Source organism: Dermacentor silvarum, chromosome 10 (genome assembly GCF_013339745.2).
Source record: "Dermacentor silvarum isolate Dsil-2018 chromosome 10, BIME_Dsil_1.4, whole genome shotgun sequence".
Classification (NCBI taxonomy): domain Eukaryota; kingdom Metazoa; phylum Arthropoda; class Arachnida; order Ixodida; family Ixodidae; genus Dermacentor; species Dermacentor silvarum.
Window position 1 is genome coordinate 56942997 of NC_051163.1, and position 24742 is coordinate 56967738.

General features: G+C 44.5%; 2 protein-coding genes across 2 annotated transcripts; one reads left to right on the forward strand and one right to left on the reverse strand.

Moving 5' to 3' along the window:
• Window positions 1–5163: 5163 nt before the first annotated feature.
• On the reverse strand, window positions 5164–15049 carry LOC119431402 (inositol monophosphatase 3). Its single transcript, XM_037698894.2, has 5 exons — window positions 14389–15049; window positions 13564–13723; window positions 13190–13285; window positions 11682–11846; window positions 5164–10403 (listed from the first exon to the last, which is right to left on the reverse strand). The coding sequence occupies exons 1-5, from the start codon at window positions 14707–14709 to the stop codon at window positions 10153–10155; spliced, it is 993 nt and encodes a 330-aa protein (XP_037554822.1). The 5' UTR covers window positions 14710–15049; the 3' UTR covers window positions 5164–10152.
• Window positions 15050–15098: 49 nt separating this feature from the next.
• LOC119431397 (uncharacterized) lies at window positions 15099–23862 on the forward strand. The gene is given in 3 exon segments (XM_037698886.2): window positions 15099–15773; window positions 21398–23561; window positions 23563–23862. Coding segments are annotated over 2 exon segments (2202 nt in total). The 5' UTR covers window positions 15099–15773; window positions 21398–21401; the 3' UTR covers window positions 23605–23862.
• Window positions 23863–24742: the final 880 nt, after the last annotated feature.

The following is a 24742-nucleotide window of genomic DNA, read 5'->3' on the forward strand; positions in this document are numbered from 1 at the left end:
CAGTTTACGAAGTACTATGTTTTGGTTGCGAGTGCAAGCTGAGCGCAGAGCCAGCTGATTGAAGATGCGTGTCGCTCCGCTCATTTTGTGATAAATAGGTTCTGATATTTGCGACGCCTTGTGTGTAATAAATACATGATGTTTTGCGACACTAAAGTATAAGAATTTTATGTTACAAAGGTGGGGCAAAATTAGTTCGAAGTCTGCCACTGCAGTGTTGCACATGGCCCATTGTGCAATTTTGGCACGTAAGAGCCTCGCAGTTTAATTCTTAAAATGTGTAACAACACTGGAAATACACTGAAAGTATGCACTGTAGTTTTTGCTTATCTGAAACACTTACACTTGATATTAGTGTCCTCTGCAATGCGGAACAAAAATGGAACTGGCATTGCGAGATACCTTTACTTCAACTGTATGCATTTGTAGCATAATTTTAGTTACAGATTGAGGCGCACTTTTTAGCAGGAAATGACTGTCGTTATGTTTATGAAAACACACAGCTCCAACGTCTATTGTCACTCAAAGCTGCTTGTAATGAATTGAAAAAATAAATCCACATAATTCACATTCTCTACGTATTCGAACTATGGGATGGCAAATTGGTCAATTAGGAAATGATAATGAATTCATTGTATGCATCTCGTGCCAACCATCAGCTGGTGCTGTACTCCATAGCTGCATTGGCTGGATTATTTTTCACTTTGATCATTGCTTGCTTGGATCGTAAAGCATTTCTGCGAGGAAATGTTGCTTTGAGAAGTGGTGTGCCATCAGAGGAATAGAGAAGTGAATCCTTCGTCCATGCTTAAGGGGACATTAAATACAAATGTTAAGCTGTATTAGCGAAGCACTTTTTGGCAATAGCAAAACAGAAAACAGCCACTCGTCAAAGGTTTGGCAAGCCAGAAAAGACGTAGGAACGAAATATGGGTGGCAACACCACTGCAAAGTCGCTGCGCCAGCTTTATTGCCATTAGCATGCATGGAGAAAGGTAAATTATACAGTGGAACCTCGTTGATCTTCACGGGAACCGGAGAATAAAACGTATCATCCGAAAATCGTATTATCCAAACATAATCTTATATAAAATGTTTATGGGGAAAAAAACGTATTATCCCGAAAAGCCCATCATGCAGAATTGTATCAACAAGATTCCACTGTAATGGGATGCAGCATTTAACGACACAATTGACGGCAAACGAGTCGGCCCAATATGTAATCATGTCGAAGCGTGCAGTAGGTTTTAGTGCTCCCGGTCCGTCCATGCTCTGCAGGCACTGCAGCTGAACTGCACATATAAACACCAAGACTCGGAGGTCACTTCTCCTTTCTGGGGTTTTACGTGCCAAAACCAGTACTGATTATGAGGCACGCCATAGTGAAGAACTCCGGATTAATTTTCACCACCTGGGGTTCTTTAATGTGCACTACAACGCAAGCACATGGGCGTTTTTGTATTTCTCCTCCATCGAAATGCCGCCGCCTTGGGATTCCTCGGAGGTCACGTGTTGGGCCTACAGTTTAAAGTAAAAAAGTTGTCGCAGTTTCACCTGAAAGGCTAAGCATCAATTACGATAGCAAATTTGAAGAAAGCTAGCTATACGGAGTAATGATAGCAGCTCTATCAGCTGTATAAACTTGGACATGCAGCAGCACCGGCAACACGCAGAACTGTTGTCAACGCCGTCGGCGTTTTGCCCGCGTTCGCTCAAAATGCGTGCGGAGTTGGTGACTGTTGCCGGAGCCTCTGATATAAATAGGCACTTGGTGCCCCAGGTAAACGTCGCCTCCCTTCCCTCCCCCTCCCCCCCACGGCCTTTCGTGCGTCGGAAGAAGGCACGTTTGCTCTACATATATGGTGATTGTAGAGGAGGAAAGAGACACCTACTTTCGCAGCCCTTAAGGGAGCACAGCGCAGAATGCGCGTTTGTTCTCCGCCGTGCGTTCACTCCCCGTGAAAGCGCGCGTCCCTCGCGCCCTTTCACTCGCACATACAGCGTTCGGCGCGCGGCGACGATTTCATCTCCATTGACGTCATACGGAACCTCACGGCGACGCCGACGGCTGAAATCTGCTTTTGAGTGTCCATATAATTGCTATCGCAATAAAAAGTGAAGGGAATGGCGGTCACAAGGATCGAGTTGGTTTGCCAAGGCTGGCGGTGTTACGTGATGCTTCCTCCTAGTTTAATTTAATTTCCTTCCTCCATGAATTTTAACAGCATTTACTCGGGTCTAGTTAATGTGCCGTTAATGAAGGACTAAATTGCATTCTACCGAGAAACAAAAGACTCAAACTAGGAAGTTTCAATAATTTTATTGATGTCAAAACCATCCAATATGTAACCAGTAGGCATAGATCTTTGAAGTTCATGATGTCGTGCTGGCATACAAATGTTTTTAAGTTTTGGCATAAAATTCAAGAAGGGAAATGTGGCCTTCATGTTTTTTCAGTAATAGTCACCATCCTTTTGGGAAATGAGTGAAGATATACTTTAAAGATATACACGTGTAAACTGAATTAGGGCTGCTGCATTATGACTTCTTTTCAACTAGTCATATTTTGCTCGAGAAACTCTAGACTAAAGAATGTATACTAGGGCAAGCCCCAGCCAACCCTGAATAATTTATAGTCGACTTCCGTTAATTCGACTGACAGGATCGACGAAATTGATCGAATTATCCGACGGGTCACAAGATGCAGAAAAAAAATTACACGCAGAATCACCCGTGGGAGTTAGGTAAATAATGATGTGTAAGCATTTGCCACTAATCTCGTATAAAATTGCGAGAAACACTGTGAAAGAATCATGAAATGGAGAAGCGTGGTTGCAACACCAAGATGTTAACTGAGACCAGCATTAGACAAAGTAGCAATGTCGAGATTTTGTAAATGATCAAAGCAAATATATACAACCTTTATTATGTACACTGTCTCTTCTTGGGTTCTTGTTGAGTTTCTTCTTCATCTTAAATTAGATGATGGTGCGTTTTGATGGTGTCGCTGCTTCGTGGAAGACGTGTGATGGCTGAAGCATGCTGTAGTACGTGATGTAATTGAATAGTGTCACGTGTGGTAGACCTCGTACAGACATTGTCGTTAACGCATTGCCTCCTCTCGATGCAAGCCATTATCAACCGTACTCCGGTGGCGGCTGTGTATGGGGCGGCCTCGTGGGCCCTATCTTGAAAGCGATCTGCGATGTGATGTGCTGATAGCTTCGTGTGCAATGTGTTCTCACCACTTAATTCGCGTTGAAGCGAAACGCAGTGCGCGAAGGTAAATTATTTGCTCGCTGGTGCGGGTCCTATCTTGAAAGCGATTGTCTTACGTGACAGACGTTATGCCTCGTTGGGTAGGCATGGAAATGGTGGCGCATTTAAAAAGCCAAAGCACACTGCCGATCAGTAGCGCACCTAGGATCTCTGCCAAGGGGGGGGTTACATTTTTGTGGAGGGGGGGGGGGGCAGCACTTTGCATAATATGCAATTTCCTTGGTTTAGCCAGAGGAATCCAACAGCAAATAAAATGCCTAATAATTATAGTAATGACACCAAGGATGATGACTACTTTTATTTCTTCAGTGTTTTACTCAAAGTAATTAAAGAGTGAATGAATAAATACAAGACAGTGATAGAGTGTTTTTGTTATTCAGGAAACTTCGACCTCAAGCCACCTCCTGGAACAGAGCGCTGAAGGTACACGTTGGACTGGTGGGGCTGGGGGGGGTTAACTCAGCCTCAGGGGGGAGTTACAACACCCGAAACCCCTCCCCTCCATCGGTGCGCCACTGGCCGATTCATTTGGCAGTAGTATTCGCCCAATCCTAACAGGCCCCGAAACAAACGCACCCACTTACTACGTGTCCCAGTGGCACACCGACGGGGGGGGGGGATTCGGGGGTTGTAACCCCCAATTCGGGGCATCAGGGGGGGGGGTAACCCCCCCCCTGAGGCCGACTTAACCCCCCCTTTTGTTTAACCCCTTTTCTTTCCTTACGCATTTGAGTACTGCAACTAAGATGTAAGACGCGCAATCGTCTGCACACTCGCAAAAAGCGCATTTTTTGACAATTTCCCGTGAAGAAATCGAAATTAGTGCTGTTTATTAGATGGTATTGGCAAACTGTCAACCCCCCCCCCCCCCCCCCCTGGCAGAGATCCTGGGTGCGCTACTGACATGTCCAAAGTAGAAAACTAACGTAGAAATTAAAACTCCTAAACAAAGAATTTTAACACGCACACAATAATTTAGGCAAGAAAAGTCGGCAAGGATCTAATGTGTTGCACAATGGTGGCATTCCGCCACAATACACGTGTGCTATGCAGTAAGTAAAGCATACAACCGCCTCGAAGATGGTTTTGGTTTCATATGCAATTGCACCGCACTGGCAATTTTTGGCCCAATCTTCACAAAGAAGAAAAAGTCAGAATAGAGTAAATGCCCTAATCAGTTGTATTGAGGTACGGTTATTGCTTTACTATTTTCCAAGGGCAAGCTGAAAATACATGTGTTTTTGACTGTTAACTAAGCTCCGCCGAGACACGCGCTGCCCTAAAGAGGTCACTATTGGGGTCAGTATAGCGGTCAGGGACGTGTGTGCTCACTGGTCAAGTTCGAATAATCAAGGAAAGGCCAATTTTAGGAAACGAAAGTTTGGGGAAATGCATGGGTGCCGGCCGGGATCGAGTTAACCGAAAATCGAATTAACCGGAGTTAAATTAATGGGCGTATGCTGTACTATAATAGGTATTTTACGAACCAGTACCGGTTTCATTTCTTAGGAGGTGTACATATGTGTCGTGACGCAGGTGGTGGTTACGTGGGAGCAGTACAATACAAGTTATGGCACTGGCATGGGCTCACTCCGCTGTCTACAATGCTGCTACTCGTACTGCAGTCGGATGTAGTGGCATTGCACGTTTGTTCGACAACTCTTTTGAGAAAGGAAGCAGGCTTTTTTCTACAATGCAGTACTTTCATTTCCTTTTTGCGATGATCTAGAACAATTCACATGAAATGGTACAAACTGCAGATAGTTTCTAACGCTAGATACCAAGGGCAATGCCAGATTCCAATGAGTGGGCTCACAGCTGTGCTAAGGAAAGCAGACTAAATCAACAGTAGTGACGTCGACTTGTTTAAAAGAAAGGCTGATCCAGTATAATACAAAACAAAAGTTTAATCAAAAGTGACAGCCATACACACATAGCACAAAGAGGAAAAGCACTAGATGCATGTCATATGTACAGTATGCCTACAAAACTACATTTCCAAGATTGGCCAGAGAACATATCTCTATATCGTTACTGCAGATATTGTATGGAGCCCCTAGGCTCAAGCAAGCATTACAGTTTTCAAGAGCATCTAGAAGTGATGCGAACACAACCTTGTGCGCATTATGAATTGCCCACGTTGGGCAGTGTTGAACACTGAAAAATGAGTGTCATACAATGCTGAATTTAACAATGCACCTCAGCGATCAGAATTGCGTGATTAAAGCCAGCAATATTCAACTATATATACAATGAGCCTTAAGCTGTCCAATACGCCTTGACACAGCCAGTTTTATGCATGAATCAATTGTAAAACATTACATGTTCACAAACAAAGGGTACTAGAACACAAAGATGCAGCCATTACTGAAACCAAGAAAACTGGGAAGCTGTTAGGCGAGTTTCTGTATAGTGTAATTACGTAGCACCGTTGCAGTACACTTTGAGCACTTGGCAGTACATGTGTACCGCTAGGCGATATACAATACTGTACACAAAGTATTGCACGCAATTACATTTAGTATGCTGAAATTTTCCTGTTATCACAACAAGTTTCCTTCAAAAAACAGATGCGTTGTACAGAGTGGCACAAACTTTTTAAAAAGGAAGTGAACAAAGAGGAAGTAACTACAAAAAGCTTACAATCGTGCAAGTCGGTTCTGAGCATTCAAAAGGCGAAGACGGAATGCTATATAACAGCTGCTGCAAGATTACCTCCTTAGATTCAACTTTTGCATGCTGTGTACATCAAAAGTAACTGGAACGCAATGCTGTGATCCAAGTGCATTGGTACATGAATTTATCTAGGGTGTTTTTCTTTAGAGTTAACAGAATTTTTCAAAATTTTCTGTGACAAATAGCACAATTAGACTCCTGGAGCTGAATCGCCCAAAGAGGCAGACATTATTTGCAGGAGGAGCCAAATGCATAATTGACTAATTTGCAAAATTTAACCAGCACTTAACTTATTAACTGATTACTTTAGGGTACATATTCCAACGGATTTGTAGCTGGCGAGTTCACAAGGCACATCCATTTGGAATTATGAAGATGGCACCAGTTTCAAGACACATTCCCAAAGTCTATGAAGAAATGCAATGGTGGTCCAGTTATTTTTGTCCCGCCATGTATATAAAAGGTGTTTTGCTAAAGTAATAGCAGTGAATTTTACCTTCAGCTTCGACTGCACTTATCTCAAAACTGCTGCTAATGCACCTTGAGAGTTCACCGGCTTCAGTTTGTAAATTGCAATATGTGCCCTAAATGAATTAGAAAGTTGATTAGTGACCATTTGGCAATCAGCTGTTTATGCATTTCAATTCCTTGCCCATGTGCAAGAAATTATCCTGACCCTTCAGCAATCCAGCTCAAGTGTTAGGATGGTGCTATCCGCCACAGGTGATGTTTAAAAATTTTGTTAACTATAAAAGAAGAACAACACCTGGTATATTGGAAACTGGCAGTTACTGTAATTATGAGCAGTAACAGCACTGGTATCACCATTAATGCACTGAACATGTCTTTAAAATTACACCAGATTGAGCGACAACACCCTTGATGTATGAGAACCCCCTACTCCATTCACTTTAAATTCACACAGTAATTCAGTAGATAATTGCGAATATACTACCTTTTAAAAGCGAAGCGACATTACTAGAACCACGCGTATATAAGTACACACTGAATACAGATCTAGCAAAACCCTATCAGTGAAAGAGTAAAACAACGCAAGTGGTATAACTAGTTGCATATTCGTTGAACCCAGATGCATCAGTTATTGCTCCTAAATGCTTTCTGCCAACCGCTGCACCTCAGGCGGCATTTCTCTTTCTCGACAATAAAACACAAGTTTAGCACAATGCACACACAAGAGCAGAAGACTTGAGTACGCAACAAAATAGCGCACAGTCACAAGCAAAAGTTTGAGGACCAGAGATGCCATGAAAAAGTTTTTTTTTTTTTTTTTTTGTCGCAACCTAGGCACGCAGGCTTTACTTAAGCCTGCTAAACGTTATAGTTGGCTAAGTGCTATAGTCTGCGAAGTGCTATAGCCTACCTGCACCTATGTGATCAACGCAATCCAATGAGACAATTCCAGGTTACACGACTCAGAATAAATTAAAATTTTTTATTGATGCCATCGTCTCTAGGCTTTTGCTTGAAATTGTACTTTTAATGTGCATGTGTAGAATACTGTGCACATATGCTCTATAGATCTGTTATTATGCTGCGTACATAACACTTTAGCATAAACACTACTATAACACAGTCCAAAAAGGTCAAACCCCCTTTTGCCTTCGAACCAGCAAGAACTGGCAAATACACTCTATTTTATAGCATACTATATGCTATATATATCACATTCACAATCCACATTAGTACACTTAAGTCTTCTCCTCTCAAACAGGTAATTTAGCACACACTTCCTGACATATACCGACCACGGTTAGCAAACAAGGCTACCACAGACTAGACACGGATCCTCTACCGGGGTCATACAAGCTCCGTCGGGCTTCGCGAGTTTGTTCACACTGAGAAATTGTTGAAGACACGCTTGCTGTTTCTACATCACTCAGAGCATGACTAAAATATGTGCTGGCACAAGCATTGGCACAATAACTTCATTATGCCAGGACAACAGAGCCCTAGGAAATTTCACCGCAAGAGAAGGATAAATGCCTTACGCCAGTCATAGGCGCATCCACGTTCAACATTCATCACGGAGTCCCACTGGCAATCCTTTTGATGAATAGTGTTCCCACTGATCTTGTTTCTTATGGCAATTTTCTACAAAGAGAGATGTTTTAAGTCACTTTTTGCTTTTTGTGCTGCTACGGTGACCTAGAATCAGCTATCGTGATGATAAGTGTGGTCATGGTCACCTTATTTCATCAGAGCAGGCCTCTTTAACTACCACTGAAGGAAAATTAGCTCTGCCCCGCATACTGCCATGCGGCCCATGCCTCTGAAAGGCATGTAGAAAAACTCATGGTAATTCATGTACAGGTTAGACTGGGTCGGCCTTTGGTTCACAATCTTTGCAAGAAAGATGAGAAATTCTCGTCTTAAAAAGGAAAAGCTACTCAAGTAATGCGAGTGTCATGAAAAAGCATTATAATCCACTTGGGCATCTGAGCTGCATCTGCTCTGCTGCCATGCAGAAACACAAAAGTGGTTAAGTGGAATACACCATTTCTGAAGATAATACCAGTACAGTTACTCGTACTAATTCACACACTTTCATTCACAGTTTCACTTGACTGAAATAATTGTCGAGATTATGGCCCATCCACTACGTTTCCAGTGTGCCTTTGAAAACTACAAAATTCAGACAATATACCACTATCAACACAATCCAAACATTTCACTCCCGAGGCAACACGATAGCAGCAACAGAATGCGGCTTCTAATAGTGATGAAGACAGTCACTGCTATTAGAGCATGGCTGGCATAAACGTTCAGTGCTGAAACTTCCATGTGCAGGCGAATGCAGTCCACAACGGACAATTGTATTAGGATCTGATGATTTCTGAAGGACAAATGCATGTCCCTGCAACCTTCACTAGGCTGATATGTGCGCATCCACCCTTATTTGGTGTTCTACACATGAGAAAGGAGCAAGAAAACATGAAAGAAAAAGAAATGTGTTTTGTTTGCATATTTTCTCATAGATAAGCATCACAGTTTTGTCTTAATGCGCATTGTCTTTTGTTCAATTCAGAACTTCTGATAATTCAAACAAAACATCTGTAGTTCTGAGGAGTTTGTTTAGATACAGTGAGACAACTTTAAAGGGTGCCAAAATGTTCCGTCTGAACAAAAGTCAAAAGAACCCTGAAACAGTTTTTGTACATTGCTGTTACACGTAAACAAAGATAATAGAAGTTCTTCATATAATGAAGAGCAATTGATTGATTCAACATTATTGCAAAGAAAAAAATACAGGTTGGAGCTCTCTGCTATTGTCTGCTTTCTTTTTGCTGCCAGCTTACAGTTTCACCACATATTCACGTGTGCATAAAAAGTGTAATGAGAAAGTCAAGATGTAATTTCTTTTTGTTAAATCCAACTTGTATTGCACCAAAGCTTAAACTTGGTGAGTTGGTTCAAGTTCATCGCTAGCAAGCAGCGCTGCATACAACACAGAAACAAGAAAAAAGAGAGGGCGTACTACACTCTTTCTATTAATTGCCTTCTGTGTTTGCGTCATCTGCTCTGCATCTTTCCATGTGTGAATGGACTTGCACTTTCGCAACTGCAGCCTCTTATCAGAATCCCAGAAGTAATGCTTCCTTCATAACTGCTTCAGAGCTTCTTCTGTCAAACAAATCTGCCGGCTTGCATTCTAGGCCTTCTGCTCCGTTGGCCATTGGGATGTTACCTACAAAAATCGCTCTGGGGAAAACTGGCACTATTGTCTGCAAGAGTCACAAGTATGGTAGTTCAGCCAGCACGGAATGTTGGGTGCTACATCGATTTGCTCAAACTTCGTCATTCCGGCATCAAACAACTTTGCGACATTGCAAGTTCATCATTTTCAACGAAATACTGAGTTATAAATGTGATGATTCGCAACGACCGTGCACATGTCGAGAGACTTATTGCCTTCATGTACTTAAAAAAAGAATGGTTGGTCAGACGTTTAGAAAAACAAAGCATGGTAAATACAGCCGCAAGAGCATCCGAAGCTGCAAGCACGAATATTGGACAAATCCATGTTTTACCGATCATTCTCATAGGTAGCTGAATTGTCGCAGTGCCAGATTTCCCTGTACTAATGATTTTTGTAGGAAACTCAACGTTTGGCATTGTCTACCGGCAGCAGTCCAGCAGCCTGCCGGCTTGCTTGACGTAATGGCGTCTGCGTTGGCCTCAAGCCTTTGCACGAGCCTTGCGAACAGAGTCCAGCATCCGTCCATGATTGCTCAAGGCGGCCAGCAGGCCTCCCAGGTGTACTTGCGAGGCTTCTAGGCTGTAGCTCAGCGGTGTGCCGTCGAGCGCAGTCATGTGGCCTCCCAGCGAAGCGAGGAGCGCGTTGCCTGCGCACACGTCCCACTTTTTGATGGCGCTACTGTGCAGGTACGCGTCTGCGTGGCCTTCCACCAGCTGTAGCACCTTGTAGCCTGAACAATGGTGAGAGAAAAAGGTTCGGGACATCTAAGTACAGCTTTTCGTCGACGCTGGTCGTTAAGCAAAGTTGCCAAACTGTCATCAGCAATAATTTGCAGGGCTTGTGAGCACTGATCGAACTGCGCACCGATACGAAAAAGTTGGCATTTGTCGGACTGTAATGCGAAGTTGGGTGAGAGTTCTTTTTCTTTCATGAACCTACACTGTAAAAAATGCTGCAGTAAATGATGGGAAATATCTTGGCAGCTCTATTTCCAAGCATTTAACTGTTGAAATGACGGCAGGCCGTCATTTCGCAAGCCTTACACCACGACGTACTGCACATGGCAGCAAATCGAAACGTGTTATTATCACCAGCAATTGCTTTCTTTTTCATGCGCTACTCGTGCCTCTCTCCTTGTTCAAAGTGATAGAAACGTCATCGGAATGACACCAATGGCTTGTCAAAAATGATAAAAACATGACCGTTATACTGACGGCTGGTTCTTACAGTGTACCTGCATGCATATAGACAGCACCAATGCCCTTTGCAGACCGCCACAAAAGCTTACGGGACACGGGTTCCAAAACGGAAGTGAACTTTTGCTTTGTTGAGGCCTGGCACTTCCAATTTCATGAATCACTGTGTAGGTTGTGAAGCCTACTACACAATAAAACTTAGAATTTGATGCTTGAACAGGAATTCAGCATTCTCACAAATCTCGTATCTTGTAAACCTTTGTAGCCAAGTGTATGAATGCACGTTGCTGAGCATACTGAATTGTGACAGTCGACAGTAGCTGATGGACTTGAAAAACCGACTTGAGAAGGTACTGCATCAGTAGGTATGAGAAGGTTAGAATAATTCATTTCTGCCCCCCCCCCCCCCCCTTTTATTTTTCCCCAGGTGACTTTACAAGGCTGGTACTCTTAGACAATCGCTTTCTGGGATATACTGACTTCAGCAAGATTTTGCGTGACTCAGCACCAGGCGAATCAGCATCTATGGATGACGGCATTCCTCACACAGTGCCAAGGAAACATGCCGTCTTGGCAGAGTGCCAGGACGCTGCCAACCGTTCACGCCATGTTCGGTGCCAAGTTGCGCAAGATCTCGTGAAATGATCACGTCCTAGAAAGTGATGGGCTGAGAATACCAACCCCAGAGCTCCACTTCAACCAATTTTCTTTTCTTACGTGTCATGATTTTTCACTGCAGTGGTGTTTAACTGCACTTTCTAATGAGCAAGATAAAAGCAAGCTTTCGGTGTTTCAGAAAATAACGCTCTCACCTGCACCTCCAGCCGGCACTACTTTGACTTCTGGGCCAAAGGCCTTCTTGGCCAGGGCTTGCACTTCCCCGGGGTGCGATCGTGACACCACAACCGTGCGAGTCTCGGTCGCGTCGCCTTGGGCAGGAGAATGGACGTTGCTGCCATGGCCGACCCAGCCCCAAGCTGCGCAGGAAAAATCTCAGTTTCATCCCAACACCAATAGCAGCAGGACATTAGCGCAATTCGGTGCGCCACGGTTGCCAAGTCTGCTCAGCCTGTTGATGGCGTTCTCGGAGGCCATAGCATCACTTTTATGGTTACGACAGCTTCTGCAAGGCGGCCATTGGTGCTCCAAAGTGCTCGGCATGTGAAGCGTCGCGCCCGTGGCTGCAATACCTCACCCGTCGCTATGCGATACCTAAAATGGTTGCAAAACGCAATGCCATAGCTTTTTTCGCAGTATTTGCAATATCGTGCGAACGTAACTCGCACATTACATTTTAAACGAATGATCCTAACGTCACTTCTTTATGTCACAACCTGTCTACGAAGCACACAAGATCGCTGCATCGAGGCAATGCAATCGGTGCTGCTCAACAAGCTTTTCTTGGCGCATTACAGGGCCCCTTTAAAGGCTAACTGCAATGAAATTTTAGACTGTGTAAAGCCAGTTTTCAGAGTATAGATACTAGAGCATCTGTTCAAAATTCTATGTTTGAAATATGAGAGTATGTGACACAAAAAGCTAGCGAAAATAGAACTACTGTTTTTATAGTGAAATCTCAATAAGAATGTGGGTCCCACACACTATGGGAATTGATGTATGTTAATAAAAAAATTACAATTACCAGCCTTGCGACTTTGCTTAGGTTGCTTTGAATTACTCATTTATAACTAATTTAACCAAAGTGAAACTCCACTGCCGCTGGCATTTTGGATTGGTGAATAAGTGTAATAAAAGAAGCTTTAGAGACTTACGTACTACATATTGCAGCCTCTTCAACTACAATAAAACTGCTAGTTATGTACTTATAAGCTGTATCACAGTTTTTCTTTTCCCTAGATATTTCTGCCTGTCAGTAACACACCGCAGTAAATTTCAGTGTGTGAAGTATCTTGTAAACTACTACTGTCTTGGCCCCTACTGCACCGGTGTGCCGGTTTTATTTAAATTATAAACCACAGAATAAGGAGAGATGGCTGTTAACTCTATTAAGGGTTCCTGTGAAAAGTGATGAGTGAATAACATGATTGATGCTCCCATAGAGGTGAGATTGGTGAATATCTTCTATCTCCAACTTTGTGCTTCAACACTTCTCTTAATCATAACAGGAGATTGCACAACCTTCCATCTGTGTAACGTAAAACAAATAATAAGGCGGAAGAGCATCTCCATATGCAGACTTCGTTTTAGCATACAATTAACATAACAATAACAAAGCGGAATTGTGAGAGACGGAAGCTTCTCTAAACCAGATCTGAGAAGTGTCAAAAAAAGAGCTACAGCTGCTGCAGCCAGGTCGTACTTGTCTTGTTGAGGAAGGGCTGGTGTATGACTCCAATTACAGGTGAGCCGTGCACAGCCACACAAACCATGGTGGTGACATAGTCCAGCAGGTTTTCTGCAAGAAAGAAGGCAACATTTTTTTTTTTTTTTGTCAATTGTACAACCCTGCATTCAATATTTATTCAAGTACAGTGCAGTTCACTGTTGTACGAAATATGCGAGGAGCCCACTCCGCTGTACGTGGCAAAGGCTGCTGGGTTTAAGATAGTGCACTCAAAAGCATGTCACGATGTGCAGCCTGTAGACATGCAGGCACACTACTATGAATGTTTTCTGCAACATGTGATGCAAAGATCCTACAACTCCCAATGTATCTCATACTTGATAGGCTACCTGTGTACTCCTGAGTAGCGTCCAATGGGTCAATCCACACTGTGATGGCCTCTGCTGGAACAAGAACATCGTCTCCTATCAGGCCTCCCAGAGTGCTTGCTCTGGACAGCAAATTAGCTGCTGCATCATGGTCTCCTTCGGTATGCTCCTCTGAGATGATCTGAAACACAGCGATGCGCTGCTTCAATGTTTTCGCCTGAAAATTTCTCCTGATCTGCAGCTTTCTCATCGGCCAACTGTGCCACAATCACTATACAAGGGCCCGCTTCATCAGCTTGTGATGAGTGTAAATGCTGCTGCAGTGGCTGTACTTGTACACAACAAGAACACACAAACATACAGTTGCAGTTGTGCCAGAAGACCCCATGCATTTCGGTCAATTTTAGGACAACAAAACTATTTTTCTTGATGAGTACAAAAACATAGGGGAATAAAGCAATGATTTAGTGTTCTTGCCTAGGGAAAGGAAATGACAGTGAAACTATACAGAACGCATAACTCGTAGAGTGCTTTTAGCAAGCCTAGAGCTCCCGCACCCATTAGCTGAAAGAACTGTATTCCTCTATGCTTCCTTGGACAGACTTTATCAATTAAAGTCGAAGGCCAGATTTCCTCTTATCTAAAGTTTTTGTTTCACTATCTAAAGTTTTTGTTTCACTGCTTTGTGACCTAAACAACAATGTAGGTATAGTTTGATTCGTTATAACCTTCGCAAACACACGATTAAGCAAAACACACAGCTAGCACACAAACACTGCATGGGACATGACGCTACGGACCCATCGAGGCCGTCGCGTACGGGGTCGCGGCCGTCGAAGGACTCACCGAGAGTCCCGGAAAAGACGCCGACAGACCGCCGTACATGACGCGGTGTGAGCTGAGGTCGCCCGCTGTGAGGGGATCGTCGGCGCCTTCGCGCGTCTTGCCTTTACTCTTCTGCGCGAGGCGGTTGCTAAGGCGCACACGCCGCACTTCGCCACCTCCCACTTCCGCGGCGGCCACGCCGGCGTCCAGCAGTTGTCGCAAGCTCACCAGAGCGGGCCGCGAAGTCCGTATCCGCGCCACGTAGAGAAGCACGAGCAGCGAAACGGCAGCGGCCAGGACGACCACCATCCGGCCGCTACCTCGAAGTGCCAACCAGGCCATGAGGAGAAGAACAACGCGCGCACTTTCGCCACTTAGTATACGGTAGCAGTACTACCTGTGTAGTATTACGTAGTGGTAACGGTACTCAGACGACGGCGGAGAAGCGGGCGCAGCTGCGCGTGACGGCGCGTCGCTCGGCGTGTGACGACGATCTGTCGCATTGGGTCATAGCCGGTGCACAGCGACGCCGAAACCACGTGTTTGCCATAAACACCAGTCTGGCGAGCCGCACCTGCGATAAATGTCCTCCCCGGCTTGATGCTTCAGCGAGCTTCGGAGCTTCGCTTCGAGCAGCTGACAGCCATGGCCTTGTTTTTTATTACTTTTGTGTTACTCTCCGCAGGTATCGTTCCGAAACTGCAGCGGAGTAGCTATAGTCCGATAGTTCATAGAGTCAGCGCGTCTAAAATCAAGTAGTACGTCTGACATTACGGTTCGCGTGAGAACTCAGCAAGAACTATGGTTCACATTCCACAAACGCGTCGCTAACCGCGAGCGGTGCTCGAGGTCGACTCGCGAAAGACCGAAAGAGCCAAGGGAAGTCGAGTCGAGTCGCGCGTGAGCGCGTTCTTCAAGCGTTCGCAACGTGTTGTGAGCCTCGTGCGCTGGCGTTTCCTTCGTGGAATGTTTTATAACATCCGCACGCAGATGCCCTGCATCCCTCGCCAGTCATATTGTGGAGCTCGCTCTGTTTGTCCTGTATTCGCTCGCAGTCTTCGCTATCTGTCATACACGGCGACCACAACCCCCGAGCCAGCTGGCACAGACACCAACAGATGCGTGAACTTTGTTCGCAGTACAGTGGCACGTGCATAGTGAGACATCTAACAGTTGTCTATTGTCTGCAAACGGTGGTGATGTAGCGCGATCAAGGGAGTGCTCGAGCTGTCGCTTTGATTGGACGTCGCAGGAGCTCACAGCAGCCGAACTTGGAGCTCGGAGATTCGAACAGCAGATGCATCTTTCGTAGCGCTCATCGGTTCCAGCTTCTATTGGTGCTGTCGGAAACCGAACGCTTGGCCAAGTGGGAGTACTATATTTCTGGAAGAATCACTTTTATTAAGGTAACGATGATTTTGTTGTTGAGTGATTGATTGCACGTATAATGGAGGTTGTGTAGCGTACTGCCAAAGTAACACCCGCGGCTGAGAGACGCCGTAGTGGAGGGCTTCAGCTTTTGACTTCGTAAGATCTTTTCTATTATTGTAAACCTAAGTACACGATGTTTCACATCGCTCGCATCAATAATGCATGCAGTCGGAAATCGACGATCTCGTGCAACGCGTTGTCTCGTGCAACAGATCGAACGCCAGAGCCTACGCGGCGGACGCACACGTTGCCGCGTCAGTACGTCGGAAATTTCGAGCAGTCCCACTCGAGACTTTACGACGAACTTGGACGCGTGAAACGCTTCGCTCAAAGTAAACTTGTGATGCGCTCACCGCCTGACACGTCCGACAGAAACCAGAATCATTCGCGCACACTGCACACCGAACTGAACTCTCGAACCTGCGCGAAATGTTTCTCCAATTACGTTTCCGCTGCTCATGCGCATCGATGCCGTCCGTCCCTGCGTTTACGAAGACGTGTGTAGTTAAAAATTATGGCGTTTCACGTGCCAAAACCACGATCTGATTATGAGGCGCGCCGTGGGGGACTCCGCAAAATTTCGACCACCTTGGGTTCTTTAACATGCTCCTAAATCTAAGTACGCCGGTGTGTTCGCCTCCATCGAAATGCGGCCGCCGTGGCCGGGATTCGATCCCGCGACCTCGTGCTTAGCAGCCCAACACCATAGCCACTAAGCAACCACGGCGGGTGACGCGATGTGTTCCAAGTCATTCAAGGTTTCGGTGTATCGACGCTGCTCCGCTTCGCGTTTCTGGGTGGCATGTTCCTTAGAGTAGATTCCTACATAATTTTTTGTAGAAAACATCTATGTTATGTTCACCGCACTGCTTGGTGTTCATCACTGCCACTTCACTTCGCGTTTACGCGTCAGGGGACGTGTTCTCGAACGGTCACTTTCAGTGCATGCGCGCTGATTGGCTGGTTTAACAAAACCACTCTAATCATACAATGCGCCGATTGTTACGTCAACTATATACGTCACGCGAAAGCATCGCCGAAAATGATCGTCCATTAATACGTCCCAAGCACGCGCTCGTGTTCTAAACCATGCTTCACGCTGCGCTTCGAATAGGGTCCTGCTCAGCTGGATTCCTTTTTAGAGCCTCCGCCTCCTCTGCGCACGCACGCACAGGTCCCAAAAAGCTTCTGTTTAAAGCCCGTTTCACATGGTGCGATTTTGCCTGCGAATTTGCAGCTGCGTAAAACAGGCCGCCGGATCCTTCATGCGTGCGTTTTTTCGATGTTCGGCGTGCTGAACTTCCCTGCGAAAAACGCAGATGCGGTGGTAGCCACTGCAGCGGTGGAAACAGACGAGCAACAGGAGGCGGCTCGCACATACGTCTTCGCCAGTCCGAATGCTTAACGAGTATGCGAAAAACGCAGCTGCCGTAGATCCATGTGAAACGGGATTGCGAATTTCGCATCTGCGGAAATCGTAGCTGCGAAAAACGCACTGCAAAATCGCACCATGTGAAACGGGCTTAAGACCTCTGGAACAACAAAAGTTACAACAGCCTTTAAATATCTAGAACTCCTTAGGGGACGTATTCTGGGACTATCAATTTCGGCGATACTATCGCCTCGGCTATTGGGTGCACGCTGATTAACTGGTTGAGCGCTACGTCACACGAAGGCGAATACGTCCCCTGGTGGCACTAGTTTTGCTATGCAAAACTTGCAAAATCAATGTTTGACTTAAAAAATATTGTATGGCTAAGTAGAACAATAAAGCTACATCATGAGCTCAACACATGGAGCATGTACCTTTATATCTTAACACATCAAGAACATGTACCTATAGTGAACTATATGACAAAGTAATTATGTTTCCTTGGCTGTCAAAAATGAATGACCCGAAGTTTTCCGGGATCATTAGCACACTTCTGCTACAACTCTGATAACAGGGTCTCCCCCTGGGGCTTGCCCAAGCAATAATCATCTGTCTTGAGTGCCTTTGCCTTCTTTAATGCTGCGTGTCCAGTGCTTTTAGGTCATGAACAGCGTGCACATACAAACATTTAAACAAACACCCCCTGTTACCATACTTTGCTCTTTCTTCTACTCCCTTTTTTTTTAAGTCTGCTTCCTCTCCCTTTCGCACAAAGGCATTATGATCCTCTTGTATAGGTTGAGAGTTAAAGAATATCAATATGAAGAAAGATCTAACTGACTGTCTAAAGTCTTGTTACTGTTCTCCGTCTGCTGAACAAAGTATCGCAAATTATGAGAAGTAAAGCAACAAAACATTTTAAAGGAACGCTGAAACAAAATAGATAGTGTAAGTTTTGATTTACCTTTCACAGCGGAAGCCTACATGACAATAGGAGTTTGGCTTGTAGTCTGTCCTTAGTGTTTTTGGCAATCTGGTCATGTAGTGTTTTTATCATTTACACTACAAACAGTGATGTATTTCTTGCAACAGGCCCTTTTCCATGTTTACGACACACAAGTCCATGAGCATTTTCTTTCTTCTTTTTTTTCTCTCCACAACTTCTGATCGTTCTTGGCAACAAATTATTGTTTTTTAAAGCTCCATTCCATACAGCAACCATTAATTCTTGGAAAGCTTGTTTGCAAACGGGTCCAAAAGTTGAGACGCTATTCATGCAACATATTTATGACATATGGTCATCTTGTGTTTAAAACTGATTCTTTGTCCCTACTACTAGTTAGGTGTATTTTTTTTTACTTGTGAGTATAGGCGTGACACCTAACTATACAGAAATAAATATTCCTGGTGTAAATATGTAGTATATGCGTATATGTTTGATTATTCAATATTTACTATTCATTTAAGAAAAAGTTCATATTCGCCTACTTTAAGGCAAAGTCAAAACAAGGTCAGAGAAAGAGGCAAAGGAGCCCTATGGAGAAAAAAAAAAAAAACCATTAGCCCGATATTCAATAATACCATACAATGAACATATGATGGGTTCATATAAAAAGCTGTATGTTTGATGAAGTTCCATATGATAGGAGTACTTAAGGATCCCATACAAAAACCTGCATATTAGCATGTATCATATGTGGGTATGCCCTCTCATGTTATAACGTACAGCACGCTGGAGTTGTCACTGGACAGAATATTGCACTTCCAGCTGCTGCCCAGGATGCTGAATCTCGCTGCATGAAATACTGTTATTGCTACCGTGGTCTGTGCATGACTCGTACATTCGGAAAAAGACTGCGGTGACATTTTCTTAGTGTAACAGTTCCAAATAAATAGTTTTTGTGGGTTTGGTCCCGGCTGTCACATTTCGATAGGGGAGAAATGCAAAAATACTCGTGTACATTAAACGACCCAACGTAGCAGTCAGAAATATTTTTCGGGGGTTGTAAAAAAAAAAAAAAAATAGAGAGAGAGAGAGCCTGTGCCCAAACAATATCTTAGTCATTTTTCTACTTTAATAAAGCCAAAGGGTTAGTTGTCTCGTTCACTGTAATATCTACATAAAATTATGAGTGCTCACAGGACTCCGAGGACTTGATTCGTAAAGAACATTTAATTTCTCACAAAAAAAAAAAGAGAACACTTGTACGAAAAAGAACGAGAATGTACCAGAACATTTCTGAATAATTACTGAAGAACAAAAATAAGGGCCAGTGTTTGAAATTCAGCGCGGAACTGTCGGGCGAGGAAAAACAGCGCTATTATAATATGGTCACAGCAATACATGAAACCTCTACAAGCTGAACATTAGGTAAATTGGTCCGTTCACCTCTGCATCCTTATGCACAAAAAGTAGGAAAGGAGTCTCTCTGCTTGCGTTCAGGCTACACGACGGAAAGATGCGAAAGGACAGTTTCTGGACTGACAACAATATCCTGGTGAATGTTAGGAAGTGCACACCCCAGCAACTGCTCTTGCGGCGATGTAGCTCTGAGGACTTGAGCCTGCGGAGCGTTGAAAACTAGCGTTCATTTTCAACGATTTTCGTTTTTACATTTTAATACATCGATGCAGTTTGTAAATAGCATGGGCGAAAAAAAAAAAAGGTCGAGAGGGGCAGAGGGGGTATGCAGCGCTCAGAAAATTTTGGGGGGTGGGTTGACACCGAAACAACACCCCTGGCTATGCCCCTGCCAGGTAGTAAAAGTGAATCCCGAGTCCTTCACTATAGCGCGCCTCATAATCAGGTTGTGGTTTTGGCATGTAAAAGCCCACAATTGTTTAGTTTTTTTTAATCTTGTCTCTTATTTGTGCCTATGATAGATAGATAGTAAACATAAAGCAAATATTCCTGTATTGTTTTGAGTAGCGGTAAAAAAGGGGTCAATATAGGAATCCGATGATTAGAGTGTATTTAGCAGTCTTTAAAGTTGTCTTGCATCGTTCCTCTTTTGTCTTTCGGCCGCGCTGTGCACATCGTAATGGAATACTAACTATCCCAGTCTCACACCTTGCTTTAAAGCACAGCTTATGAACAGCAATGTGCTCATAATGAGCCCATCTAATAATTGAACTAGTACAATAATCTTGCGCCACTGCGCATGGAAATGAGAAAGTGCTGCCGCTAACAGCCCAGCATTTTACAGGATGGTTGTGCCCAGGTCCTGAAACTAGTGTGGGCTATGTGCAGTTTTAGTTCCCAGAATCTGGGCATGAGGGAGGTTACTGTTGTTTATTCCCCCTGAATTGTCTTTTTTGAGACTATGCATTTTGCTAGATTACCTTTCATTGACTTCTTCCTCTGGAAAATTTTTTCATATTGAGATTACCATTCTTTTCTTTGATGAATAGTACATCTGGTTCACTAATTAATGCGGATAGGTGTTGTATCATGATGCACATACTACTCCTCAACACTGTAGTAGTTGTGTCCAATACGCAGATTAACAAAGTTTTTGAGAAGCAGTCTATAGCAAGGGCATGGTACATTATGATAATGCGACTGTGCAGGAACTAAGAGAATCCATTCGATATTTAAGCACAAATACACTAAGACCGTAATCGGGACATTGTGTGAATACAGCAGAGCCCCAACGAATAATATAGGGAAAAAAAAAGTTACAAGTTAGGTACAGCTCTGTGTTGCCATCAGAGAACTTACCCTGCTCATCCACCACAGCACAAACGACCGCAAGGAATGCATTTGTACAGCCACGTTAGTTCTGTTGTAAATTTGTTTCGACTACACATTTTTGGTTAAAACTGAAATCCGGAGAAAATACTGCTTCTTTGTTTTTTCTGTTTAAACTGATAACGCTGAACCCTGAGTATAGTCCACTGATAAAGAGGACTACTGATCGCATGGCTCATACTTTGGTGTCACTGTAGCTGTGAGTAGCGGCATAATCTAATCTTGATTCATTACACAGGTTAATAAAAGGTGCTGCCACTTACAAATAATTTGAAACTTCACCACACTTGTGCATTCCTTCAAGTGCAGACTGCAATGTGTCATTGCATTATATTAACCCCTCAAACTTTGTCAAGCCGGCTTAGCATCTGAGTAGCCTGCACTTGCACAATTTCTCAAAACTGAAAAAGAAATTGGAATTGTAGCAGTGAAACACAGTCTTGGAGGCACTCCTAAATTGTTGCTTTTCTTTTCAGAGGCATGGAGCCAGAGGAAAGAGCGCTGTGGTCGTACGCTGTCCACCTCGAAGGCTTGGGACTCTCCCACATGAAAGCTGCTGACCTGGTGCTTGCTTTTCAAACGGCTGGAACTGGGCCTGGAGGACGTGTGATTCCATTTCCCACCGTTTGCACAAACGACGGCGATACGCGGGTGTGCCGCATATTTGAGCACCTCACCATTTGGAATGAACTCCTGTGGTGTGCCAGGGCCGAGCTCAGGGAGGTCAAACCAGGCAGATTGGCCTTTCTGTGCCGGCACTTTCTTAGACCCTTGCAACAGAGTTGCCGGGAACAGCTTGAACGAACATATGCACTGATCCACTGTGTGCTTGCCAACCATCGCTGCGTCGTTTCGGTTGCGGTCGATTACGAGATGCTTCAAGGCTACCTCGCACTATTCAGCGATGCCTTGCGACGAAGCACCTCCCTTGAGCAGCTACGGATCGACACCTCTGGACTGAAATTTGATGAGGTTGGCGAGCTCATTGTCGACATCTGTGCAAACTGTCGCCTCAAGGAGTTGACATGCAGCGAGCTTAGGCTCCTGGAAAGTGGCAGTAAAGTACAGGCACGCTTTGCAGACTATTTGAGAAAGTCGACTACACTGAAGGTGCTGAGTGTCATCAATGTGTCCTGCCACTCCGACTACAAGGTTGTCATGGGGCCTCTGCAGGAGAATTCGACCATTACCACTCTGACGATTGACAGCGCGTGCATAGAACTCGACAATGGTGCTGCCCTGTCCGGGTTTCTTTCTGCCGGCTCCGTGCTCACCGAACTGACTGTGGTAAAGCAGACCTGGCGTACCGTGTGTAACATAGAGCCCTTGTTTAACAATTTAAAGAGAAACAGTGTGCTCCGGAAGCTCAGCCTTCAGCGATTTTTGTTTACCCTGGCTGATGCTAATTTAATTTCAGATGCACTGACTGCGAATGCAACGCTCCAGGAGCTTGACATCAGCAATACTGAATGGACATTCATAGAACCGTGGATTCGTGTGGACCACGAGAACAATTCTGCTGTCAAGAGCGCCATGTCTGCATGGGGGAAATGGTGGCGGGTTCAACCATTTGTCAATGCTATACGGCATAGTGTCTCCCTCCAGAGGCTGCGATTTGGACACGTCTATTTTCACGACTATGAATTGCGAAGGCTGCTTACAGCAGTGAAGGAGAGCGACTCGTTTCGTCAACTCCAGTTCTTGCAGTTGAGCTGTGGCTGCTTCTGCGAATTTGTCAACCTCGTTCGGGAGACGGGCACCTTCGATAAGGTTGCTGTTCGGAATTGCTTCTCCAATGCCACGCTCTTTGTTGAATCGCTGAATAGATGCAAGCGGCTTCCGTTTACAGGGACCCACCGCTTTATGTGCCTTGATGGGACACGTTTGCAGGAAATATGTACTGCTCTTGCATTGCACGACAGCATTACTTCGATTAATCTGTGTACGGACCAGTCTTCGAAATCCTTTGATGAAGGATGTGCTGCCTCGTTGGCAAAATACGTGTCGTCGACAACCACACTGAGGGAGCTGGACGTCACCATCAGTGCCACAGACAAATCTGTCAACAGAATTGTCATTGCCGGTCTCTTGGCAAACACAAGCCTTCAGAGGCTCGGAATATACAGCTGCTCTCTGTATGACAGCGACGTGCGTGTATTCACTAAGTGGCTGCAGCAGAACAAGACCTTGTATTGGCTGTCTGGCTCCTTTGTACCCGAAGATGTGCGTGTCGTTCTCCTGTCGGAGCTGGTCGGTTGCCTTCAAAGTAACTACACTCTTACGGCCTTGGACATCTTGGATCTTGAGAAGAGTCGTGCTCACTGGCAGGTCATCCAAGGCCAGTTAAATCGAAACGCCTCGCTGGTTGTACGCGCCATACACTTTGTCACAGGTTCCACACTAAAGAGGTGTGCAAGTGCATTTGAACTTGTGTCGCGGCACCCCTTAGTCATCAACAGGCTTCTGCACCTGTCATCAATGCGCATGGATGAGGTGCAACAGAAGCTAGCACGGAGCAAGAAGCGTCTGTTGATCGACTTTTGGCAGTTGGCTGGTGTTGTAAAAGAAGACCTCTGCTGCCATGAGCGTGATGATGGCAAGCTTCAGATAGACCAACTTGGCTTCGATGCCTGGATGGCTCCTGCGCAAGTTTTTGAAAGTGGGTGACATTGCAGATGCTTAGCTCACGCAGAAAAAAAAAAAAATCTGAGTGACTGTTCTGAGTGTAAATATAGCTTGGTTAAATGAACAATTATAGGTGCCCGATGTATTGAGTGTGTGGTTAAATAACTGTTCCGAGTGTGTTGTTAAATGACAAACTGTACGCTCAGCACACAGTCACATTGGCTGGGTAGTGCAATTTCTATGCATGTAAAATTTTGGTTGTTACATGTATAGCAAATTTGGATAACAGATAATAAATAATTTTGATGAAAGGTTAGACTTGTTCAGACAGTTTTGTTGAAGAAATAGCTTGTGACTGAGGATGGGAAGTGCAAGAATCATTTCTTCTGGGTTAGTAGTCTCACGATTACTGCAGAGAATAGGCCAATATATATATATAGACAACAACGTTTAGACAAGGGAACTTGCTTTTGTCAAAGACAGTCCTTGGAAGGCAATCCATATCTGAACGTTAGCTCCAACGACATTCCTTATATTCTGCCACTGCTAATCACTTCAGGCCTCCATCTTCCTGGGAACATCTTTTTTTTTTTTTTTTTTCTGATATAAAAAGGTGATGAACACAACAGGTGAACAAAAGCAGCAATAGAAGTCATGATGTCAGAGGCAAGTTTTTATTTAGATTTGATATCCCGGGAAAAAAAAAAAAGCCTGTATTTTAAAAGTTCGATTGCAGGCGCTTTGTTTATTATTCTAGTTTTACGCAAATTGCAAAAGGTAAGTTATTCTCCTTTTATTTACAAACAACCCTACACACAGCTGTCGCCCCGCCATCAAAGTTGTACCGCCGAAGGCCGGTGGTTTGGTGCACCCGAAATTAGAGGCAGTGGGTAAGGTCAACGCCTCGTTACACTGTAGCCTCGTAAAGTCTACTCGACTTGTTTGTCCGCACATCCGAGAGCGTTCAGAAAGTCTCCGTACGCTGTTTCTAAAACGAACGCGGGGAGTTGCATTTGAACCGATTCAAAAATATAGTGCTGATTAATCGTTGTGTTCCATTCACTGTTAGGTGTCTTTCTGTGGCGCGGTTTCGAAGACATGAATCATTCGCGATGCACTTTCCAAATATGCGTAATGTTGAGGCCATAGAGTTTCTCACCATAGTGAGAAACTATGGTTCAGGTACAGTGGCGTTG

Coding starts and splice junctions, on each gene's coding strand:
- LOC119431402 (XM_037698894.2), bottom strand. CDS start 14,709: ATGGCCTGGTTGGCACTTCGAGGTAGCGGCCGGATGGTGGTCGTCCTG. Junction 13,724..14,388: donor CGTCTTTTCCGGGACTCTCG/GTGAGTCCTTCG, acceptor GCTGTGTTTCAG/ATCATCTCAGAGGAGCATAC. Junction 13,286..13,563: donor CGCTACTCAGGAGTACACAG/GTAGCCTATCAA, acceptor TCTTTCTTGCAG/AAAACCTGCTGGACTATGTC.